Genomic DNA, 24,763 nt, shown 5'->3' with positions numbered 1-24,763 from the left:
AAAAAAATAATTTATATCACAAAAAATCTAAAACAATACATACCCACCCATTTAAAATAAGTTAGTGGACTTTCATAAAAAATTATCCAAATTTTTATACAAATCAAATATTTAAAAAAAACCTGGCAAAACCTAATTCTTCAAATTTTCCAAAACTTGAAATAAAATACTGCAAAAATAATACTTTTAAGTTGTACATTATGGCCTAAATTTTGAGATTTAGAACCTTTCTGTTAACAGATGGGGAGATCAAAGGTAATGTCTCTCAAAAATTTCCATTTTTTACTCTTCTCTCACACAAAGAAAAAAGCTAGCAAAGTATTGCATGACTTTCCCAGCTACACCGGTCAAGTTATACTTTGTACAGCTTTTTCAATCATTAATAGTTTTATTTTTATTATAAACATTTAAATATTTATAACAAAAAAAAAAACATCTAAAGCCACCATTCAATGGGGATTTCTTTATTGATTATAATGATGATTACCAAAATAAAATTTAAGCATCAAAATTCACAAATTCCAAAAATTTTTTGATTTTGGGGGCTCACTTACTCTGTGGGACAATTCAGTATTTTTTTTATTTTTATAAAGGAACATTCTTTAAGAAGAAAAACATAAATTTAAAAAAGAACTGTTTAAAAATATTGAAAAAAATAAAGTATAACTTTTATGATAATGAAAAAAGCTGCTTCTTATTTTTGGTCTGGGGTATATTATAGGGGCTAAAACTAGATGATTTTTAAATGGCTTTAAAGTGTCAAAGAATTTTTTTTTTAATATTAAGAGTAAGAGCCAAAAAACAGAATATTATATTTTTTAGAGGTAGGGAATAAATTTAAAAGTTGAACAAATTTGCTTAAGTAAAGTTTTTCTCTATATCTAACACCACCAAGGCCAAAACAAGAACGAAAAAATTTCCAAAAAAAACATTTCTGGGTTTAAAGTACTGGGTTATATTGGAAAATTGCACACTTTTTTATAGTCCTATATATGACTATAAAATACAAAAATAGTTTTGAATATTAAACCTGAAGGGAGATATAGCAAAAAGATGTATATTCCAATTTTATGAGGGAATTGATTTTTTGAAAAACATTTTTTTTGGATTATGTATATATGTAATGTATGTAGAAATTAACCTAAATAAAATTTTCTAAAATGCCTCTGAAAAAAAAACCAAAATTGCTTTATCACGACGTCCTCCACCCTCTGAATTAATTTTTAAAAAATTAAAAAGATCTGAAAAAAATGAATATGATCAATCCCCCAAATACAGAAATATTTGAGCCAAGTTTGAAGAAAGTCAGTCCTGAGATACAAGGCTAAAAACAGTGCGACATATGTTTACATATGTCGCATACTTACATATGTTTTTCGGCCTAGATGAAAGTGTAAAGATTTACAAAAAACCCAATACCCCATTTTTACACGATCACCATTGTTTCCCCTTTTTCAAGCTATATTCCGAAAAGTAAAAAGATAATTTTCTATCATTTTTCTCCAATTATTTTACTATATACATGAGTAATTGTATCTCACTTTTGTACTGTACAATTAATCAGAATTTTCAGACCAATTTAGTTTCGCAACACATTTTAGGTATTTTTTTTTTTTTTTTTAGCTGTCAGTCATTTCTCCATTCCTTTCTCTTCTGTGATAATCTTTAACTTCAACATATTTAAAAAATATACTGCATTCTACATCCTCAGTTATCTGTTTTATAAATTTGATCTTTCTTTTCCTCTATAGTTTATTACCTTCTACATGATCCTGATCATCAGATTAACCAAACCTGGATGTCTTAATATGACTTACCATCCTTGTTTGTCTCTTACCAGAGTCTGCTAAAATTTCTCTCCTCTTATTTACCACATAATTGTTAATATTCTCCCATAACACCACATTGCAAAGGCCTATTTTTTGGTGCAGTATGTGTTACACTACCATAAAGTACTACACTCCATAAAAATATTTTCAAGAACTTCTTTCTAATTCTTAAACCCCTATTTAACACTTACAGAATTACTTTTTGGATGAAAGCTCAACTTGTTTATGCTAATCAGCTTTTTATACCTGCATTATGACCTCCTTTAATTGTAATTTTACTACCTAAATAGCAATATTCTGCTATATCTTGTATATTATGACCTCCTCCTTAATATTTAATGCCTTATTTTCCTTCTTTCTATCACATTTAATTACCTTTGTTTCAGTAATATTAATTTTTGATCTAAATCTCTCATTACAATAAATCTACTATTTCTTCTAACTCATTTTTGTTTTCTACCAACAAAATTATGTTATTATTAACAACTTTACTTTTTCTTACTGGATAGTTACTCTACTTTCAACAATTTTCTTTTATATCCTATACTGCTTCTTCTATAAGGAAGTTAAAAAGCTATGGGGAAGATTAAATCCTTAAGTCTCATAACTTTGCAAATCAGAGCTCACCTTCCTACATCTTCTGCTACTCTTAAAACTGTTACCTAAATATTTCTATAAACATATTTCTAAACTTCTACTGGTAACCAAAATCATCTCTCACAATATCAGCCAATTCTATCTGTAGTTTAACTGTAAATTTAAACTGTAAGTTTAATTGTAAATGCTTACAATTACCACACAAATTATGTGTATTTTTTTTCTTTTAGATCAATTTTTTAAGAAGCTTGTTAATCACAGTTTGTTAGAACTTCATCGGTAAGAGGCAACAAAGTCAACGAACTAGGTTTATAGTTCTAAACATGACCTAACCTAACAGTGAAATGAAAATGGGGGAGAAAAAATAAGCATGAAAACATTACATTTCAGTTCAATTAGATTAGTAATAAAGAATACTTTCAAAAAATATCTCAAATTTTGTTAGACAACGTTTTTTTTTTCCATTTGATGAATCACGGGACTCGAATATCTCATTTTATTCAATTATTTTAATGTACCTTTACGAATTACACTGCTAGACAGCAGTACTTTATAGTACTAGGTAGCATACAAAAACTTGATAATGTACTTGAAATAATAAAATTTAAAAAATATACTACAGCTTGTTTTAATAGTAAATGTTGTTATGTAAATGAAAGTACTGAAGATGAAACAATTTTTTTAATTCCCATCACTTCTTTAAAAAAATAAAAAATAAAAGTATTAGTTTACAAGAGATTATACTAGTTTTATTAAAAAAGGAATAAATAAAACAGAAATAAATTCAATTGGTAAACTCAAATTTAACAATAAAAATTGAGGGTTTCACTTACAAAGTAATAAGTGCAACATTACATCATGAACTTTCAATTCATAAAGGTCATTATACCAGTTTTATTAAAAAAGGAAAAATATGGTATGAAGTGAATGACAAGACTATCTACAAAAAAAATTTGCCATGAAATTCAATTTGTTTGTTCTAAGGCAATAAATTTTAATAATAAACCCATAAGATAATCAGCAATTTATAAAAAAATCAAATTTAAAAAAAATCTAACAAAACACAGTGATATCAAAAAAAATTACAATTAAATTGTAAACCGTATGGTAAGAGTCTTGCAGATATCATTTCTTCTGCTCAAAAAATAAAAATTTCTGTAATATAAATAAAACTGTTTTTAACAAAATGATACTGATATCAAAAAAGGTAAGTCACTACATTTCTATTATCAAAATCTTATTAATTTAGAATATTCTTTAAAAAAAATGCATGTTAAAAATATGTAATAGACAATAGATATACAATAATAGATAATAAAAAATTTTTAAGCGTTCCGTATATAAGAAAATAAAAGAAAAATTTGTTACAAAATTATTACTGGCCCAATTTCATTTATATGTAATACATATCACAGTTACAGAAATAATACAATTCTTATGATTACTTGTTTAATAAATGAAATCGGGCCAGTAAGAATTTTTGTAACAAATTTTTATTTTTTTTGCCTATATACAGAACACTTAAACATTGTTTATGATCTATTATTGTATATTTATTGTCTATTACATATATTTAACATGTATTTTTTTTAAAGAAAATTCTAAATTAATAACAGATTTTGATAATAGAAATGTAGTATCTTACCTTTTTTGATATCAGTATCATTTTGTTAAAAAGTTTTATTTATATTACAGAAATTTTTGTTTTTTTGAACAGAAGAAATGATATCTGAGATACTCTTTCCATACAGTTTACAATTTCATTGTAATTTTTTTGGATCATTATTTAGAGTTTTTATTTAAAGTTTTATGTTTTTTATTTTTCTTAAGAGTCTGAGTCTATCTTAATGACTAAGATTTATGTTTGTGTACATAATTGTTATTTCAGTGCAACTTATTTAGGTATTTTCTGTTAAGTTGAACTTTCTACCTGTTTATATTGTTATAACTTTTTAGAAATGTATTTTCAATAAATAGTTGAAATGGGTCTAAGTAGACTCATCAAATTGATAGGATACCCATCAAATTATTATTATTATTATGACATCATACTTATCAGAAGAGAAAAAGCAAGCTTATATAATTTTTATTGTTATTATATTAAAACAAATATAAAAACCCAGCAAAGTTTTGCATTGCTTCCAAAGTTAAGTTATGCAACTCTGGGCTACAACTGAAACCCACCGGGTTGGTCTAGTGGTTAACGCGTCTTCCCAAATCAGCTGATTTGGAAGTTGCAGTGTTCAAGTCCTAGTAAAGCCAGATATTTTTACATAGATTTGAATACTAGATCGTAGATACCGGTGTTCTTTGGTGGTTGGGTTTCAATTAACCACACATCTCAGGAATGGTCGAACTGAGAATGTACAAGACTACACTTCATTTACACTCATACATATCATCCTCATTCATCCTCTGAAGAATTATCTAAACGGTAGTTACCGGAGGCTAAACAGGAAAAATAGAGAGGGCTACAACTGAATTGAGGAATGCAACCAATTGTAACTGAAATTAAATGGTATCAATGATCCACATTTACAAGTGGCTGTAAAATTTAATAAAAATTGTTTCAAATCTTTCAAATCAATCTCAAAATATCATCAAGCAAAATGATAACTAAAAATAACAAGCAAAAAAAGAAAAAAAAAGTAAGGTTTATTATTACCCACCACTGGATTAAATTGGCCTATTATGTAACCAAAATGACAAAATGTAATGGAATCATCAGATTAGTGTAAGAATGTAACTTTGAATTCAGAAACGATAATAAATTGTTCTTAACCCACACCTCTTTTACAAGTTTTGAACATTATTAGAAAATATCTTAACTATTTAAGAGGCATTAAATTGTAAGAAAAATTTTATTTTCCTTTTGTATAAAATTTTGAGGACAGGACTCATAAGGTATGCATCTCCCTGTCCCCTTGATAAATTGTGACCAAAATTAAGTGGCATGAATTCTCCACATATAGAAATTATCAAGCCAAATTTAATTCAAATCAGTCCACCCGCTCTTGAAATATCAAGTAAAAAACAGGCCTACATACATACAGAGTGGGTGGGAAGTCCCTTTATGCTAGTTATTTAATTATTAGGATAGCTGCAGCTTATCTTCTATGGATCTAAAATGTCTATGTGGGTTCCTCCATGCTCAAAGCACAGCTGTACGTGCCTCAATGTGTAGTTGCTCATCCACATCAACATATCAGGGATGATCATTTCAAATGCTGACTGAACAGTGTCTTGGAGCTGCTTGTTTTTGACATATCTGCATTTTCAGATCCCTTCTTTTACAAAACCCCAGAATGCATAGTAAGGTATGGTAAGGTCAGGGCTTCTTGCTGGCCATGGCAATGGAGCCAGTAACTCTTCTGCACCATGTCCGATCCAGTGATCCAGTGATCCAGTGAGGCGTCTGCAAACATTCAAAGCAAAATACGCTGCAGCACCGTCTTACTGAAATGTAATGATGTCAGCAATTCCTTTTGTCATTAATTCTGGAAGCAACCACTCATTAATCATTCTCAGATAATTGTTAATTAACTGAGCCATCGAAGAAATAAGGACCAAGATGTTCAGCTGTCATCCCAGCCAAATCATAACATGAGGTGGATGGTGTTCGATTTCCTCAAAAAAGTATTGTATTTCACCCAGAAAAAACATTTCAGTTACAAGTGCTTCAATAAATCACACACTCATTTGAGAACATGACTTTCTTTTTATCATTTGCTCTCAGAAAGTATTCAAGCAATAACTGACATGCATACACGTTGATCAAGGTCATTGACACTCAACTCATTAACTGTGACTGGACAAAAACATTTAACTTTCAAGTCTTTCTGCACACAGTCTTGCATCATCAATCATGGGATGCCTAACTCGCAGAATATTTGCGCGTTGATTTCATCAGTGATCATTGAATCGATACCTCCACAGCAGCACACATCTCAGCTCCAGTGTTTGGCCATCCACTGCATGGCGCATCAAGAACACTGCAACACTCAACGTTGCAAAAGCCTTGTTCTCCCATCTCAGTAACTTTTGCTGTGATGATGATGATTTCCCAAAACACAAAAAATTATTCAATATGTTCACTTTTTTACCAATGTGTGGATGTTCATGGACCCACACACAAGTCAAAAGACACTTTTCAACAGTGAACACACTCATATTTGCCATCACAAATGAACACACCGGACAATCCCCACCACGGCTTATTCTCCCCACCTTTACCAGTAGCAATGAGAATCGGCAGCAGTAGAGCCCAATTAAGTTGTAATTATTACAAAGTAAAGGGACTTCCTGCCCATCTCATACATCCTACTGGAATTTTTCAATACTAAAATATTGTCTTTATTAGAAGAGATCATGAAACCTCAAGATCGATAAAAAGCCTGACATACAAAATTTGACCTATTACTACACATTTCCACACAGTTAATGGGACAGCTGTACAGTATAATTATACAATTGGGAAAGTAAAAAGCGATCAGGACATTCCATTCACAATATGATCAACACAGATATGTGACAATGCAATAAATAACTAATTCTACTGGATACAGAAGAAATAAGGGCAAATACTTTTACTTGTACTCAAATAAGGAAAAACTGTCAGAAACGGATCGTGTAAGAATAGAAAGGGGAAGATCTAGATTTTATAATTCAAGAAAAAAAGGGTCATTTTTAATCATTTTATGTTTCATATGGTTTAAATGAGGTGAATGATTAATGAACTAGTAATATTATGAAAATTATAAGCTCATTGAATCTGATAATAACTTTAAGAAGTATATAATTCTACCTGAGAGCAGTCATCCTGGCTACAAGTACGGCAGTTGACATGAGTTATACGTCTGCCACGATGCTGGTGGCAGCAAGATATAAGAGGTGGCAAAAGAATTGGTTTAGCTACAACCCTTAACACCTCATCACGAGGTTCAACATCTTGCCAGCGTCTGAAACAAATAATAATAAGTGATGAATCAGTTTATTCTGATAAAGTTTCATTTAATTCATTAAACATTTACTATGCTCTGAATGCAGAGTAAAAACTCAATCCAACCATCACAGGAAACATGGTTCTTTAACTCATATTAAATCAATAAATAAACATGTAAGGACTATTCAGAAAATTCTTCTTCATAAATTTCTAAAAAAAAAACCAGTTGTTACCAAATTACATCAACATATCTTTTGCAAGAGCAAACAAATTATTTTTATTTTGAATTAATAGAAAAAAGAAAACAATGCGGTTTCTCATAGTGGAATTCTCTACCACAAAAGGGTTGGGTAAAGAAGTTTAACAAATAATAAATTATCTTTTCAAAGTTAATAAAAATCAGAGGACAATGACTAGAGAGAATCAATTTTTAATTATATTGATATCAAAACAGATATTAATTAATATGACCTAATCCTTGTTAGGCAGTGATGATAAGGGCAGTGATAACAAGTATCATTACCAATCCTGATACTCAGGGAATGCCAACAGAATGATACTATTTTCTGAATCTTGTCCATTACAAGTGATTAACACCATTTATTCTTTGCACTGAACCAACAAGATTACAGATCAAAACATAAGAGAAGATAAAATGTAGATTTTAATTGAAAGTAAAAAAAAAGGGTCAGAATAAACATTAACAACAAATATTAAGACAAAATTTAAATATATTATTATTTTAAATAAATTTAAATCTATTTTTTTTCAAAAGCAGACATTCCACAAGAAAATATTTCAAGAGAAGATAGCAACACAATTGTTAAATTATTTTAATAACTATGTCAGCTTAAAAATAAGTCCATTCTGCAAGTTTCATTAGAGCAGATTTTGCCTCTAATTCATCAGTAAAAAAAAAAAAAACAAAAATCTTGTCCCAGCATTTACCTGGAAGGATCAAGGGAAGCAGTCTTAAAAATTCAATCAAAGCAGCATTACAAAATTATACAATTAATAATAACATAAAAAATAAATGTAGTTAAAATCCATATAAATTATTTAAAATTCAGATCATCATAAAAGAATGGTGATGTTTCAGTAGCTCAGATCAAGGTAACAGTGACATTTAGAAATATTAAGCTATTAGCAACGCAAGCCACCACCCGAAAATTTATGCAACAGCCATTTTAACCACTAGAAAAATCTCTGTACTGTTGAGAGGAATGTTTCTTTCTCTAAATGTTTTTTGTTCAAGAAAAAGTATTATGTGTTTTGCAATATGCTAAATTGAACTCTGTAATTTTAATTTCACATAAAACAATACACAACCCTGGTTCAATCGGGTCACAGAAACAGGATTTATTCTTTAACAGAAATCGTCTAAAGGGCCACCAGTATCAGAAGGAAGTGTTGAATGAATTAGACGGTTCGCAATCAGAAGTCCTAATAAATCCAATAATCCTCAAAACCTCATGTTAAAATCCGAAAAACAAATGTTCATAAAGTTCTATGCACGAGGTTCCACTTGTATGCATTTAAAATTCAGTTACTGTACGTAATAAAATGTAAAGAGAAAAATGTCTTTGCTATTGAAATTTTGAACAAAATTAAAGAAAACAAATCATTTTAGAATAATGTAATTTTTACAAATGAAGTTACTTTTTTACTTTAATACACTAGTTAATGGACATAATACACAAATTTGGGAATATGAGAACCAACATATAATTTTTAAGAAAGCATGTGAAGTGACACTTTAGATTAATGTTTGGTGGGGTATAATTAAAAATCATGTAATTGGACTTTTTTTTGCAGAAAAGACTATTAATGGAAATATTTATCTTGATACGAGGGTAAGTAAAAAAATAAAGGGAAATTTTGATTTCCCTCCCAATCACATGTATGGCAGCAATGATTGTTCTACTATAACTCATAACCTCTATCAGTTGTTCATTGAAAGTACTGTGTTTCATTGTTAGCTATTTGTGATTGTATTTTAAAGTCTGTTTAAAATGAGTACTCCTTTGTCTGATTGCACCAAGGAAGAAATGCGAGCAGTGATACGTTTCCTCAGTTCAGAAGGGGTGAAACCAACAAGATTATTCGTTGAATACAGCAGCAATATGGAGAGAGTTGTTTGAGTGGAAGCAAAATCTGCAAATGGATTGATCACTTTAAAAATGGTAGGATTTCTCTCTGTGATGAACAGCGGCAAAGTAAGCCTTCCACTTCAAAGACTAACGACAATATTGAAGCTGTTAAACAAAATGATTCTCGGTAATCAACAAATTATAGTTGATGATACTGCAAGTGAGCTGAATATAAGCCATGGCTCAGGATTTTCAATCATCCATGATTCTTTAAACTTTCAAAAAGTCTGTACTTACTGGGTTCCACATCAGTTGTCCAGCATCCACAAAGAGAATCATTTGAAAATTTTCCAGATGCTTTTGAAACATTATGAAGATTAAGGAGACAATTCTTAAGCAAATAGTAACCACTGATGAGACATGGATCCATCACTTTGAACCCAAGAGTAAGCGACAAAGTTTAGCGTGGAAACATCTTTCATCTCCCACAGCAAAAATGTTCAAACTCAGATGTCTGCAGGAAAGGTGATGATGACGATATTCTGGGATATGGAACATTCACTTTTGGTTTACTTCACACTGAAAGGTCAATCAGTAAACTGACAACTACTGTGAGCTACTGTGTTTACTGAAGAAAAAAAAATCAAATCCAAAAGATGTGGTAAACTTCCTAAAGGCATGATTTTGGTTCACGATAATGCTCGACCTCATTTGGCCAAAAAAACAGTCCTTTGCATCAAGGTCTCGGTTTTGAGCTGCTGGACCACCCTCCATACAGTCTGGACCTGACCCCATGTGATTTTCATCTTTTTGGCTCATTAAAAAAAGAATTGCAAGGGAATCATTATCGATCTGACAAAGAGGCCATAGAAGTGGAGAAAATTTTTCTGCACACCACCAGACCAAAAACTTTCTTCCAGGAAGGAATTCAAAAGCTCATTATATATATAACAAGCTTAATCCCCTCCTACAGACGTAGAAGGGGATTATGTTGTAAAATAACACATGTATCATTTATGTAAGTACAAATAAATATATTGATTTTTTGAATTTCACTTTACTTTTTGGCTTTCTTTCATATTTTAAATGACTACTGCTTTCCTCACCCAGATGAACTCTAAAATGTACCTCAAATTTATTTCCAACAAGATAGTGCACCCCCACCCCATACTTTATATATTCATTTATCAGGCTTTTAATGAAAAAACTCTGTCACAGTAAGTATCAGAAGTGCAGATTTCTGGTTTTAGTTAAGAAAGAAAGGATGTTGCACTAACGTAATTATTTTTGAAAATAGCACTGCTTTCAGTGCTATTTTTTTGTATTTCATGTTATGTTAGTATCATGAGTTCTTTTATAATTCTACAAGGTACTGTGTATTGTTCCAATAATATACAGGTGATCCAAAGAAACGGGAAATTTAAAAAATTAAGTAACGTTAATGACAAATTTTTTTAGAAAATGAATTTTATTTCATGTAATTGTACAAATGTTGCCATTTTAGGATACATACATTTTAGTTTATTTTTTAAAGATGACATCTTGCAGGTGACCTCCTCTTCTACGTAAACACTCACGAAGTCTCTTCGTTAAATTGTTCATGGTTTGACGTAACATCTCAACGGGAATTTCCGCAATTGCTCCTCGGATCTTTGCCTTCAGTTCTTCCGTTGTAGCAGGTCTACTGTGGAACACTTTGCTTTTAAGGTGATCCCACAAAAAGTAATCGCAAGCTGAGAGATCAGGCGATGTGGGAGGCCATCTAATGTCACAATTTCGTGAAATGACACGTTGTCCAAACAATCGGCGGACAGCTGCCATCGATATTCGTGCAGTATGTGACGTTACTCCGTCTTGTTGAAACCAGGCTGTGTTAAGAATTGGTGGAAATCTCTTTTGTTGTTCCACAACAAAGGTTTCAGGCATGGCTACGTAACGAGCTGACGTCACTGTAATCGCAAGACCGTTGTCATCCTCAAAAGAATAAGAGCCTATAACACCGTAAGATGACATAGCACACCACACGGTCACTTTCTGGCTGTGCAACGGACGCTGGTGTAGCTGCGTAGGATTTTCTTGTGCCCAGTATCTGAAATTTTGCTTGTTAACAAATCCACTGAAGTGGAAATGCGCTTCGTCTGACATCCACAGTTCGTGAACAAACTCTTCGTTATCATTTATCTTCTGAAGCATTACATTACAGAATTGTGCTCGCACAACTGCATCGTTCGGTTTCAGTTCCTGGATGATCTGCAACTTGTATGGATTATATTGCAAGTCCTTCACTAACATTCTTCGAACACTTGAACTATGCAATTGTAAAGATGCTGAGAGACGACGGATTAACCGATGTGGACTTCGTGTGACAGCATCTTGTAAAGCTTGAACATTCTGTGGTGTACGGACGGTTCGCTCACGGCCTGGTTTCTTTTTCATTGCCGAACCAGTTTCTTCAAAATTAGATATCCATGTTTTAATTGCATGTGCTGATGGAACACGGTCGTGCCGTGCCAGATTAAAATGACGGCGAAATTCTCTACGCGCTCCCTCCACACTGTCATTGTTTTTGTAAAAAGCTTTGATAGCAAATGCACGTTGCGCACCACTCCAAGGATCCATGACAACTAAATGGCAGGTTAGGTTAGAGAGGCTGGCGCCACTTATCAAGTGGTACCAATCGCCCACGGCATCCAACACAACTTTCAAAATTTCCTGTTTCTTTGAATCACTCTGTTTATTACTTGTATATTTGTGTTTTTTCTTCCTCCTTTTCACATAGTTGAGGTGTGATGCATCAATTGCTTAACACTGCTATTAGCCAATAACCCACTTTGATAATGTTACCCATAATTTATGAGCACGGTTTTGAATCCATGCTCACGAAAAAGAAAAAGGTTCAAATTGACCCAGAATGGTTAAAACTTCAAAACTGAGTTTTGGATACCAACCCCATTCCTTCATACCAGATCACATTTTGCATTATTGCGAAACTGAAGTACTATACCAAAACTAACTCGCAACTGGTGGTGCTTGCAAAAATCTAAATTTGGCTCCAAACATATTTTGAATTTAAATAATTTTGAAACCAGCTCACGAAAATCTGACTCGGGCTACAAACTTGAAAGTTTTTAGACCATTGGGAAACCGCTTGCAAAAATTTAATTTTGGCTTTCTAACACGTCACCCTTCAACTTGAAGGATGACATGAAAATCTTGAAAAACAAAAAATCGGGTGGGTCTGTGTCGGGACACACGGCCGTTGGTTTAACGTGAAACATTACAGACCAGGGATGAAGTTCCTCCGAGCTACAGACCCATCAACTTATCTGTAGAGTTAAATAGGAAGAGCCACCATCGCATTTTTTTTTAAACAAAACTGAAAGTCTGATGGAGAATTTTAGTTCCTCCATTTGGCCAACTTTACAGATAAATTGGTCGGTCGGTATGTCAGCGAGTCACTTTCAGTGTATTGGATTGAAACAAAAACGAGACATTGACTTCTACTAAATTTAATTTTAACATAAAACAGACACCACTAAATGGTAGCTGATATTTATTTCGACTAATATTCGACGACAATTTTGTTCAACACTGGTCTGTGATATGAGAAGTAAGAGACATAAGGCATAATAAGCAGCCGTAGAGGTGCTCGGAATCGTTCACTGAGCACGCTGTGCCAGCTTTGCGACGCTCCCGAAAGTCTCGCTCGCTCAGCACCGAACATTGGGGAGTACCTGTGCGTGGCCCATAACCTCCCCTTTTCAACGATATGTGTAATTTACATTTCCGGCTGGCTTTTGCGCGGGCTGAGGCTGACATACTGAATTTTTATACTTTTTTACATGTTTAATTTAATTTTGTGCACATAAATATTATCAAAAATACACTTATTGTTACTTAAATAAATCTATCTCGACAAACTCTAAACATAAACATACGATTCACCGCGCTATCATGACTTAAGTCGTAAGCTACACTGAATGGAAATAAGCGAGAGCGTCATTTTTGGCCGATCTGCGCTGTGCCCCCTTACCGCTAACCAACTCACCAGTGAAAGTCGTATTGGCGAGCTGACCATGTAAGTTATAAAATGACTCCGTATTAGACTAATAGTTAGGGAGTTATTACGGTAGGATGATACAGACCTTTTCGTTACGCTACAAATTTCTGTTCTGGTACCCGAATGTTTCGATGTGATTTTAAAGATGTCAAAACTTAGTTTTTTGTCTCTAACTCTGGTTCCTGTAAACCCATTAGCTTAAAAATCAATAGGGTTCTATTTCTACAAAATCGATTAAAAATATATCAAAATCGATTAAAAATTGGGTCCGGTAGAGCGGACGAAAAAATCTTATTCATATATAACACTACAGAATCGTCTACAGGAGACTCCAAACATAAAGAAATGTTGGTCCCCCCTCCCCCCGACACATCCTTAGGAGAAGTGAACGGGCGCAGAAGCGATTTCTACAAATTGTTTGGAAATCCCTTAAAAATAAGAAAATTGATGGATAGGTCGAGAAAGCCCAAACTCTGGCCTCCAAGATATCCGGTTATAACCTCTCTTATTTCTTCTAGTTGGGATACATTAAAAAATATTGTTTAAACACAAACTTTACGTGACCTGTATCATATAAAGAAAAAAGTTAAGAAAACAGTTACAATTGTAACAGAAGATATATACATCTTACATAGTGTACGGACAGAAACTGAACATAGATTTGAAATTTGCCGAGCGATGAACATCTTGAAAGTTATTGATTATGCAAAAAACTATTTGAGATGGAGAATTTGACAAATCAAAAAAACATAATTTTCGTTTTTATTTAATTCATGCCTTAAACCACACCATTCTTTTACGATGACCCTGTAAACCCTTGAAATAGTATTAAAGTAAATATATGAATATTCTAAATAAATAAAATAAGTAAAAATAAATCAAAATTTAGAAAGTGAAAATTATTTTAATACATATTTATGCGCGCGCGCACACACACACACACGCACGCACGCACGCACACGCACACACACACGCACACACACACACACACACACACACACACACCTGTAGCAGAGGAGAAACTGCTAACAGGCGCGTCTCCACGTGTGGATTGGAGAAGCCCTCCCTGCCCCTTCGGGGGCATAGGGTTGGGGTGAAATAAAATAGTTCCCGTGTACAAAACTCCCCAACAATGGGTTGGTCATAACATCTGACCTGTCAAGAAGAAGATTGTTCGCTGTTATAACACACTGGGAGTGTTCGTGACTGTGTCGATGTCTGTTGTCGATGCAAGTTTATGACTGATGTGAGCTTGCTCTGCTGACGTGTAAGTTATAGCAGTAGATCTGGAACCAGCCACTTCGGGCCTTGATCAGGAAGTACGCAGTGAGTGCTAGAGATCGGAATCTACACCGCACCGAGTGAGTCCAGTCCGTCCGTGAATTCCGGGACTGGCTAAGTGTCGACTGGGCCTCAGGGAACTGGGGTAGGAGTATTATCTCCGAGGGTACACCCGTTCCTAGTTATGACAACCCGCTCCTCTCCGTACGATGCGCTGGTAAAACTAAAGTATGCAGAATTTCGAAAACAGACGAAAATTAGATGATGCTGGTTTGTACAGCAAAGTAGACCCCATGGCTTTGCTGTCAGGAAATGTTACAGGGAGTACAACAACCGTGTCAATGGAAGTGGAAGGAGAGTCGGGTGACGCTCATTCAGTGGGTGAAAAACCCATCGCACCCGCCGTTATTCCAAGAGGGAGAATCAATTCACTACCGACCGTCACTGGCCAACAGTCGCCGATGGAGCGGCTCGGTGGCAAAATCGAGAAGCTTGTTGATTTCATTGAAGACAAGAAGAACGTGCATCATGAAATCAGAAAACTGGTTAAGTCCATTGCTACGGCATATAAGTTAGCCAGCAAAGCACCGCAGATGATGGTTTCAACTACCCAAACATCTCCGCGTGCCACGCCAGAGCAAAAATGCCAAAGCAGTGACGTGACCCAGTTGACAAAGATAACCGGAGCCGAAGCTAATGGAGGATTAGTTTCGGAAGACAACGGAAAGAGTCTTACTACGTCTGGGAAGAGAAAAGAAAGAACTTCTCCAGACACCGATAATAAAGTCAAGAAAAGGAAGGACTTAAAACCCAGCCCGCTGCAGAAAACGACAGTCCAGAACACCGAAAAGAAACGAGAAAATGCTTGGCAGGCAGTCTTGTCTAAAAAGGAAAAGAGGAAGCAAGCCAAAGAGCGGTTACCAAAAGAACCGGCGCACAAATCTCGGCCGGAGCCTAAGCGGAAAAAACCGCGAAAATTCACCAGGCCAGACGCCTTGATTATCCGACCTGTTGAGAAGGCGAAATATGCTGAGATACTGCGTCGGATTAAAAATGACGTTCCACAAGAGCAGGCCCGGGACGTAGTTGACAAGGTCCAAAAGACGAATGATGGAAACATGCTCATTACGCTCTCCAGGAAGAGCACAGACAAAGGACAAGCTCTAATGAAGACAATAAAGAGCATCCTGAAAGAAGAAGCCGACGTTATCTGTAAAGGTCCAGAGGAACAGCTCGAAATCCGGGACATTGACGACGAAACAACCAAGAACGATGTCCAGAAGGCCTTACAAGAGGCAGCTAGCGATGACTACGAAATACCTGGAGAGGTCATTAAAATTCGTCCGGCCTACAGAGGCACACAGACCGCTTTGGTACGATTACCAGCAGCAACAGCGCAGAAGATACTCGGAGAGAGAGGCAAGATACGAATTGGCTGGGTGAATTGCCGTATCAGAACAGTGAAGACTCCACTACGATGCTATAAGTGCTGGCACTTTGGACACACTACTGTTCAATGTAAAAGCGAGGTCAACCGATCTGGGCTTTGCATCAAATGTGGGCAAACAGGTCATCAAGCTGCTCAGTGCCCAAATAAGGTGAAATGTGTTTTATGTGCGGAAAAACCTGGTTCTCAGGATACTGCTCACCGGTCTGGCGCTGGTCGGTGCCCGGTCTTCCAGGAAGCACTCCAGAAGCTGACAAATAAACGAACATGAAGATACTGCAGCTCAACATTAATCACTGTGAAGCTGCGCATGATTTGCTCATGCAGACAGTACGAGAGTTGAAGGTTGATCTTGTGTTTCTATCGGAGCCATATAAACATCTCACCGGGCAACCATGGGAGACAGACATCACCGCTAAAGCTGTCATTTGGTGCTGTGGTAAACTCTCCTTCCAGAATGTAGACAACAATGGCAGCGCCGGCTTCGTAGCAGCATCAATAGAAGGCATCCGCTTCTACAGCTGCTACGCACCACCTAGCCTCTCCATTGCTGAATTTACTGACTTCTTGGATCGCCTGACCGAAGACGCGAAGCAACATCATCCAGTGGCGATAGCCGGGGACCTCAACGCCTGGGCAGTCCACTGAGGTAGTAGGCAGACTAATGCACGAGGAAGAGAACTACTAGAAGCTTTTTCTACACTTGATGTAGTCTTGCTCAACAGTGGTGACAGGCCGACCTACACCAAAGGTGACGCAAGCTCGATTGTAGACCTCACTTTTGTCAGTACCAGCCTTGCTAAAGGTAACTCCAACTGGAAGGTACTAGACATCTACACTGCCAGTGACCATCATGCTATACTCTGGGAAACGTCTAACGACCGGAAACTCAGAGGGCCTAACAAGCCATCTAACATCGTTGGTTGGAAGGTGAAATCCCTAGACCCAGAAGTATTGATAACAGCCCTCGATAGTGATCCGATAGAGACTGGATGTGCAGAAGAACATACTAAGGCCCTGATGATGCGAGTAACACAAGCTTGTGATGCCAGTATGCCTCGCAAACGTGTTATCAATTCAAGACCTGCGGTACACTGGTGGAACGATCACATCAGCAACCTTCGTAAAGAGTGTCATAGAAAAAGAAGATTATCTCAGCGTGGCTATCAACGACCCAACTCTGCAGAGTATAAAAAAGCTCTTCCTTTGCTCTTTCCTTTGCAAAGTCCACCTGTCACTGAAGAAGAGTTGCTGGAGGCCTGTAATCGTGTAGGAAATGATAAAGCGCCGGGATTGGACGGAATCCCGAATATAGCCTTGAAAACCATCATAAAGGCAGCACTAGCATTATTTCTAGACGCGTACAACGCATGCCTCAAGGAGGGGACATTTCCTCGTAAGTGGAAACAGCAACGGTTAGTACTGTTACCTAAAGGGAAGAAACCGCCAGAAGAACCGTCATCTTACAGACCACTCTGCATGCTAGATACGGCGGGTAAGATATTTGAGCGTATCATCCATCAGCGAATAGATGCAGTGGTTGACCCACTCCTGGCAGATAACCAGTATGGATTCCGGAAAGGACGATCAACCCTGGACGCGATCAACCTGGTTGTCAATACGGCCAAGGAGGCGATCGCAGGAACTAGATGGAAGGGTGGAACGAAGAAGTACTGCCTGGTTGCTGCCTTAGACATCAGAAATGCTTTCAATTCCGCTAATTGGGACTGCATCATGCAAACTCTCGACGAGAAAAACGTGCCAGTATATCTTCGCAGACTAGTGATTAGCTATTTTACAGATAGAGTGCTGAAGTACGATACAAAGAATGGTCCGAAAGAGTATGATATAACCGGTGGTGTGCCACAGGGCTCTGTTCTCGGTCCACTTCTGTGGAATATCATGTATGACGGGCTCCTGAGATTGAAGCTTCCAAGATGTGTCAAACTGGTAGCGTATGCGGATGATGTTGCCGCAGTGATCGTCGCCAAACACCTTGACGAGATTCAACATCTGTTTGACATTACTTTTGAGAGGATCAACCAGTGGATGGATACAGTTAACCTTCAACTGGCCAAGCAGAAGACCGAAGCAGTGCTTATTACCAGCCGAAAAGAAGTTGAAACAATTAAGCTAAAAGTCGGTGACCAAGAAATTACATCACAACCTCATATACGATATCTGGGAGTGATGCTTGATGCCCGACTCAACTTCAAGCAGCAAGTAGAACACGTCTGTACGAAAGCGTCAGTAGTGAGAGCTAGTCTCGCACGATTGATGCCGAACGTCGGAGGCCCAAAGCAGAGCAGAAGGCTACTATTGTCATCAGTAGTAACATCGGTGCTCACTTATGGAATATCTATTTGGGCTGACGCACTAGAGACGCAAGATTCGTGGAGAAAGGCGGGACCGATATATCGTATGAGTGCATTACGAGTCGCAAGCGCTTTCCGCACAGTATCTGAGGAAGCAGTTTGTGTCATTTCCGGAACTCTGCCTCTTAGAGTTCTAGCTGAAGAACGACGCAACCTTTACCATCGAAAGACGTCAACCTTACTGAGTGCTGAAGAACTCAAGACAGAAGAGCGACAGAAAAGCATCGCACGTTGGCAGCTACAGTGGGATGTTGCCGTGAAAGGCAGGTGGACACACCGTCTCATACCACGGATTGACTTTTGGCTGAATCGTAATCACGGTGAGGTCAACTACTATCTAACGCAGATGCTATCAGGACATGGCTGCTTTCGAGAATACTTACACCGCTTCAAGCACGATAATTCTCCAGAGTGCCCGTCCTGCCCAGGAGTCAATGAAGATGCAGAGCATGTTTTCTTTGTGTGCCCACGATTTTATCCACAGCGTGATCAACTCGAAAACATCTTACATCAAAGTATCCAACCTGAGACACTAATAGAAGCAATGTTGTCGTCAAAAGCCGCATGGAACACAATAAGCACGTTTGCAACAGACGTCCTTACAGACCTGCGTTCCATCGAAAGAAAAAGAGCAAAGGACCACAACATCTAGAAGAAAGAAGTAATAACATCTTAGCTACCAGAAGGAAGAGCAGTAGCTAAATCCTCCCCCCCACGAAGTAATGCCTAACGGCGGATACCGTGGGGGATCAGAGTTCAGAGGATAGCGGAGGTTTTAGTCGGTATTAGCATTAACAAGTCACCTTTAAGTTAATGTTCGAGTCCGACATACCAGGCAAAACATCTAAGCCAGAGATTCGTAAAGGAATTTCCTTCGCTTTATATAAAAAAAAAAAACAAAAAAAAACACACACACACACACACACACACATTGGAAGGGAATAAAAATAAGTCAAGAGTTTTTTTAAGTTTTATTTTAGTTAGCAGGTCGATGATATAAAAATTCATGTTTTTGTAAAAACATTTTTTAATTTTATTTTAAATAAACTGGTGAAATGATTTTGTATGAATTTCATTGAATGATACAACTTATAAAATGGCGACGGAAGCATTAATTAGGTCCTTTCTCGTAAACCTTAGTATTGCATGTGGTTTAATAGATGTGGATATCATTTTTTTAAGAGTAAGCGACCAAGCAAGTTTTCTTTTCAGCAAAGACTGCACATTGATGGAATATAAATACAAGTAAGTAAAATGATATTTGATAAATTGATTTAGATAAACTAAAGAAGAAAATTACTATCTTCTGAATTTCAACTGGGGAAATCATTCACCTATCTGTAACAAAACACGACTTAAACGGCCACTTAAAACATCAACGAATAAAAATAATAGTAAAACATAACATACTCTTGATTTAGAATACACTGCTTAAGCAATCGTGAAATATTTTATTTTAAATCTGCATTTAAATCTTTCTGAAGGTAATCTAAATATAATCGTTATGTAACGTACTCATAACGAATTTCCTCGCTAAGAGAATATCTTCGTATTTCTACGAAAACTGAACCCAAAAAAAAGTAAAAATAATAACGTAATGTCACAAATGAAATGCTAAAATAGACATCAGTCTATCGTATAAATTTCATTTGCCAGATCCTTTAAGTTCACTGTGACTTAATCAGCTAACTAAAATATTATTACACGAAAAAAACGTAAATTTACATAATATTAACAACAGTATATACATTACTGCTCGAACCCCCCCCCCCCCCCACCCGAAAAATGGAATTATCTGGATAAATATAAGTCTTTCTCAGCTGATCTCCGAAATCATCTATTTTTCTCAGCTGATCTCCGAAAATCAGCTGTTCGAAGTCGAAGGTTCAAATCTAGTAAAAGTTAGTTGCTTTATACGAATTTGAATACTAGACAGTGGATATCGGTGTACTTTGGTGGTTGGGTTTCAATCATACGTCTCAGGAAAGGTCGGCCTAGTCTGTAAAAGATTACACCTCATCTACATGTATATCCTCATCACATTGGGCCGTGGGGTGAGGGGGTTTGCTTATTGTTCACTGGTTGAACAGATTGCAACGTACACATTAGGAAAATAAAATAATAAATAAATAAAAAACTCTTTCTCAGAGTTCAATAAATGCAGTGATAAATCATAGATATTAGACCAACGGTTCTAATCTGAGATGGTTGAGTTTTACCCGAACAAACGCTCAGGCTATTTGATTAAAAAGTATAAACATACAATGTTAGTATAGTACGGGAACTCTTTCAAAATTTTTCAGCCGTAAAACATAAAAAAGTGAAATTTAGAAAATGTATTTACCTCAAAACGACCATTTTTCGGTATGAGACAAACACATCCTTAGTCCCCAGTGGGGACAACACAAAAATTTTAAATGAAAAAGGAAAAACTGTGATATTATTTTAAAGAACATTAAAAAAAAAAAAAAAAAAAAAAATCATTGGATTATTTTAATAATTTTATGAAAAATATTTTCACAAACATTTTGATTACAGTTGTAGTAGTCCGATAATCTTTAAATAAAAATTGTTTTTTAATGCCCTTTAAAATTATGAGTCAGGACCGTACTCTTTTCACTTGAAATTTTTAAGTTACCTTCTAAGAATGTTTGGGGGTGTGGTGTTTTCGTATCGAAAAATATATCGTTTTGAAGTAAGAACGTCTAGTAAATTGTTTTTCTAAGATTAACGTCTGAAAAATTATTTACGGTTTCCCATTCTTGGTTAACATCTGTATTTTTTAAATATAATTCACGTTATTACAAATTTTCTAAGCGAACAACGTTTCTTTAATCCAGAAGTTTATATAAAATAAAAAACTGATCATAATAGATGCCTACAATTTTTTATACTTGTCACATATTGATCGATTTACTATACTGGACCAAGTCTACGAAACAAAAGAACTGAAATCGTTGGAACAGTTTGTAACAGATTATAGAAAAAATTACAATTATTTGGTTAAACCTTAAATTTAAACAGGTAACTGGACTGATTTGAAAAAGGTACAGAGAAGGGTGGTCCAGTTTGATAACTTACAAAAAGTGAAATTATGTCGGTAACTTACATTTTAAAAGCGATCAAATCTGTACAAGTATATATACACAAGATCGCAAATTCGACCGTTTGCACAATTTGTAAAACCGATGTCTGAGTCCCTCCCTGAAAACCTACGAATCTACGCGAAATTTCGGAATTGTGCACGTGTATGAATTTCTCTTTATTCAAGCTACGTCGTGTACATTAAGTTGCGAGATAAATAAAACAAAATTAATAAATAAACACATATACACACAAACAGGTGAGCTGATAAAACACATGAATAAAGTTAACACATTTTGGACATACCCCATTCTTTCTGTATCCATAACCGAGTTACAATGAATTAAGAAACACTCTGATCTGTAGTAAAATTGTGACTGAGACAGAAAAAGTTTACACTCCATTTCTATAAACAAATAAATGCATAATAAAAAATGCTGAAGGATAAATACACACTTACTATAAAAAAAACTTATATAGACACTTTATATATATATATATATATATATATATAAAGCACCCTTCAACAAGAATGCAAAAAAGCGAACACGATTAAGTCAAGGTTAAATTCCACTAACAACCTAAACCGCAATTTTTCGAACGTCAAGTAAGCGTCACGCTCACCAGAAATGATGAAACCGGGTCAAACAAAACAATCGATTTTAGAAATTAGACCTCAATTAAAACAAAAAATACATTTTATAAAAATACAAAATTTATGGGCAAAACGGATAAAGTAGGCTTTCTTTTAACCGTTCCATTTAAATTATAATTATAATATCAGCCGTTGTATATCAAACATCGATGAGTTAAAGTTACAGCTAAATTACCCCGAATCATTTGTGCTATTAAAATTATAATTTCTTAGTATCCTCGTACTAAATAAATAGTTTTTACAGACAAAAAAGAAAAAAATAATGCTTAAAAACTGTTTAGAAAAAAAATTTTTAGTAACTTTTTTTTTGGGCGCAAAACGCTTTCGCGTTTTCATCGCCCGGTCAAAATAAGAACAAAAAGGCCCTTTCTCGGATATTAAAATAAGGTTAAAACTAAGATAATAATAGGATTAACTAAAATAGTAAAAGAAACGTAATCATTAAGATAGTACCACAAAATTTATGGTTGTTATCATTAAACCTTATAAAATATTCGATCCTTCTTAGAAATAACAATTACCCGGTCTAGTACATTCTTATCAGTTCCTAGAATGCGACGAACGTCTCTCGGTAATCTGAATTTGAGATGTAAGGCCGCGTAACATATGCAGTCCACAAGGATGTGGTGCACAGTCAAGCGGCAGTCGCATCGTACGCACAGTGATGCGTTTTCTTTTAACATAAGGTATCTATGATTAGCACTGTTATATCCTAGTCACAATCAGCACAGGCTACTTCCTCTCGGCGAATGTTTCTGCGTGAAGAGTCCCATTGTAATACCGTAAATCTGATGTGTCGGAGTTTATTGTTCACTGTAGATGTCCAGTCACCTTTCCACCTTCTTCGAAGAGTATGTTTAATGGAATTAATAAGATGGGTAATAATAACTCGAGTAGTGAAAGACGGTTGGCTACATGCGTCTTTAGCAGCGGAATCCGCACGTTCGTTATCCAGATTTCCCACACGGCTAGGGATCCAGCAGAAATTCACTTGTGTGTTGTGATGATTCAACTCAACAACTGTATTACGAATTTCGATAACGATAGGATCTCTAGAACATAAATATTTTAAAGCTTGGAGTGCAGTACACGAATCGCTACACATAAGGATGTGACGGCGTTTTGACTTAATGATATTCAAAGCCGTATTGATGACGTACAGTTCAACATTGTAGACACTTGTAATGCCAGGTAGCCCAAACACATACGTTCTGTCATTTACAGCAAAAGCGCATACAACAGTATCATTCTGCTTCGACCCATCCGTGTATACTGGGTTTGTCTCGGATAGAAAATGGTAAAATGTTTGCTGAAAGACGAGAGGAGTTGTTAATTTTTTATTATATACGTGAGGTCATAATTAAAATTTATGGAGTCGAGTCTCCACGGAAGATATGAGAACAAGGATGGGATGGGAAAATAGAAGGTTTGTCAAAATTTAAAAGGTACATTAAACGCCTGGTACGGACACCTATTGGTGCTGTAATTACGTGAATGGTTCTCACATCGTTGGAAATTAGGGTTTGCGAGGACTGCTTCAGGAACCGGGTGATTTATTTGCCCTTTAAGACAGTCAGAGTAAGATACTAGCAGCTGGTCCCGTCTATCCCAAAGTGATGGCTCACCGCAATCAACAAATATGCTTGCGACAGGGCTTCATCTAAACGCACCAGTGGCAAGGCGAAGAAAAGAGTGATGTACAGCATCCAGCAGCTTAAGCACGGTATGACGCGCTGAAGAGTAGGCGACAAACCACAATCCAAGCGAGACCGAACTAAAGAACAACAAAAACGTAACATACATGATTGGTCAGCTCCCCACTTGGTGTTGCTAAGGACTCGTAGCATATCTAACATTTTTAAACATCTCGCTTTTAACCGTTTTATGTGTTTACGTAAGACGACTGTCAAAAAGTAGACCTAAAAAATTAACGTCAGAAGAGATAGCAATTGGCTCTTCATTCAGAACTTGTGGAGTAAAGGTCTAGGAGAAAAAACTACACATTTTGTTTTCTCAGGTGAAAACGTTAAATCTTTGACCTTGGACCAATTTTCAGAGCGAGATACAGTATTCTGTAGTAGTCTCTCAGGTGTGTCTGTTGAACGAGTCGTAATATATACAACAAACTCATCAACAAATAAAGATCATAAAACAGATGCACACATTTAGTAATACTGCTGATGGCTATAGTAAACAAGGTGGCACTTAATACACTTGTTTGAGGCACTCCATTCTCCAAAGTGACGCTACTCGACACCGAATCTCCAATACGGACACGAAATGTACGGTAATTAAAGAAACCCCTACATATTGCTCATGACTCCCCATTCTTTGACGGTGTTTAAGATACTTCACCGCCAGGCTGTGTCGTACGCCCTTCTGATGCCAAAGAAAGTAGTGACA

The 24,763-nt window shown here is 35.8% G+C and overlaps 1 protein-coding gene across 2 annotated transcripts in view; it reads right to left on the bottom strand.

Moving 5' to 3' along the window:
• Window positions 1-24,763, bottom strand: part of LOC142324099 (uncharacterized) — an 89,467-nt gene that overhangs the window by 40,485 nt on the left and 24,219 nt on the right. The window contains exons 2-3 of one of the 2 annotated variants that reach the window (XM_075364746.1): window positions 22,012-22,111; window positions 7,231-7,384 (exon numbers count right to left, since the gene is read on the bottom strand). In XM_075364746.1, coding sequence (XP_075220861.1) covers window positions 7,231-7,384; window positions 22,012-22,109 — 252 coding nt within the window. In that variant the 5' untranslated portion in view covers window positions 22,110-22,111. The remainder of the gene's footprint in view (window positions 1-7,230; window positions 7,385-22,011; window positions 22,112-24,763) is intronic. The other variant, XM_075364747.1, reaches the window with a different exon arrangement.

Source organism: Lycorma delicatula, chromosome 4 (genome assembly GCF_047948215.1).
Source record: "Lycorma delicatula isolate Av1 chromosome 4, ASM4794821v1, whole genome shotgun sequence".
Classification (NCBI taxonomy): Eukaryota; Metazoa; Arthropoda; class Insecta; order Hemiptera; family Fulgoridae; genus Lycorma; species Lycorma delicatula.
This window is presented reverse-complemented; position numbering and strand designations above follow the sequence as displayed.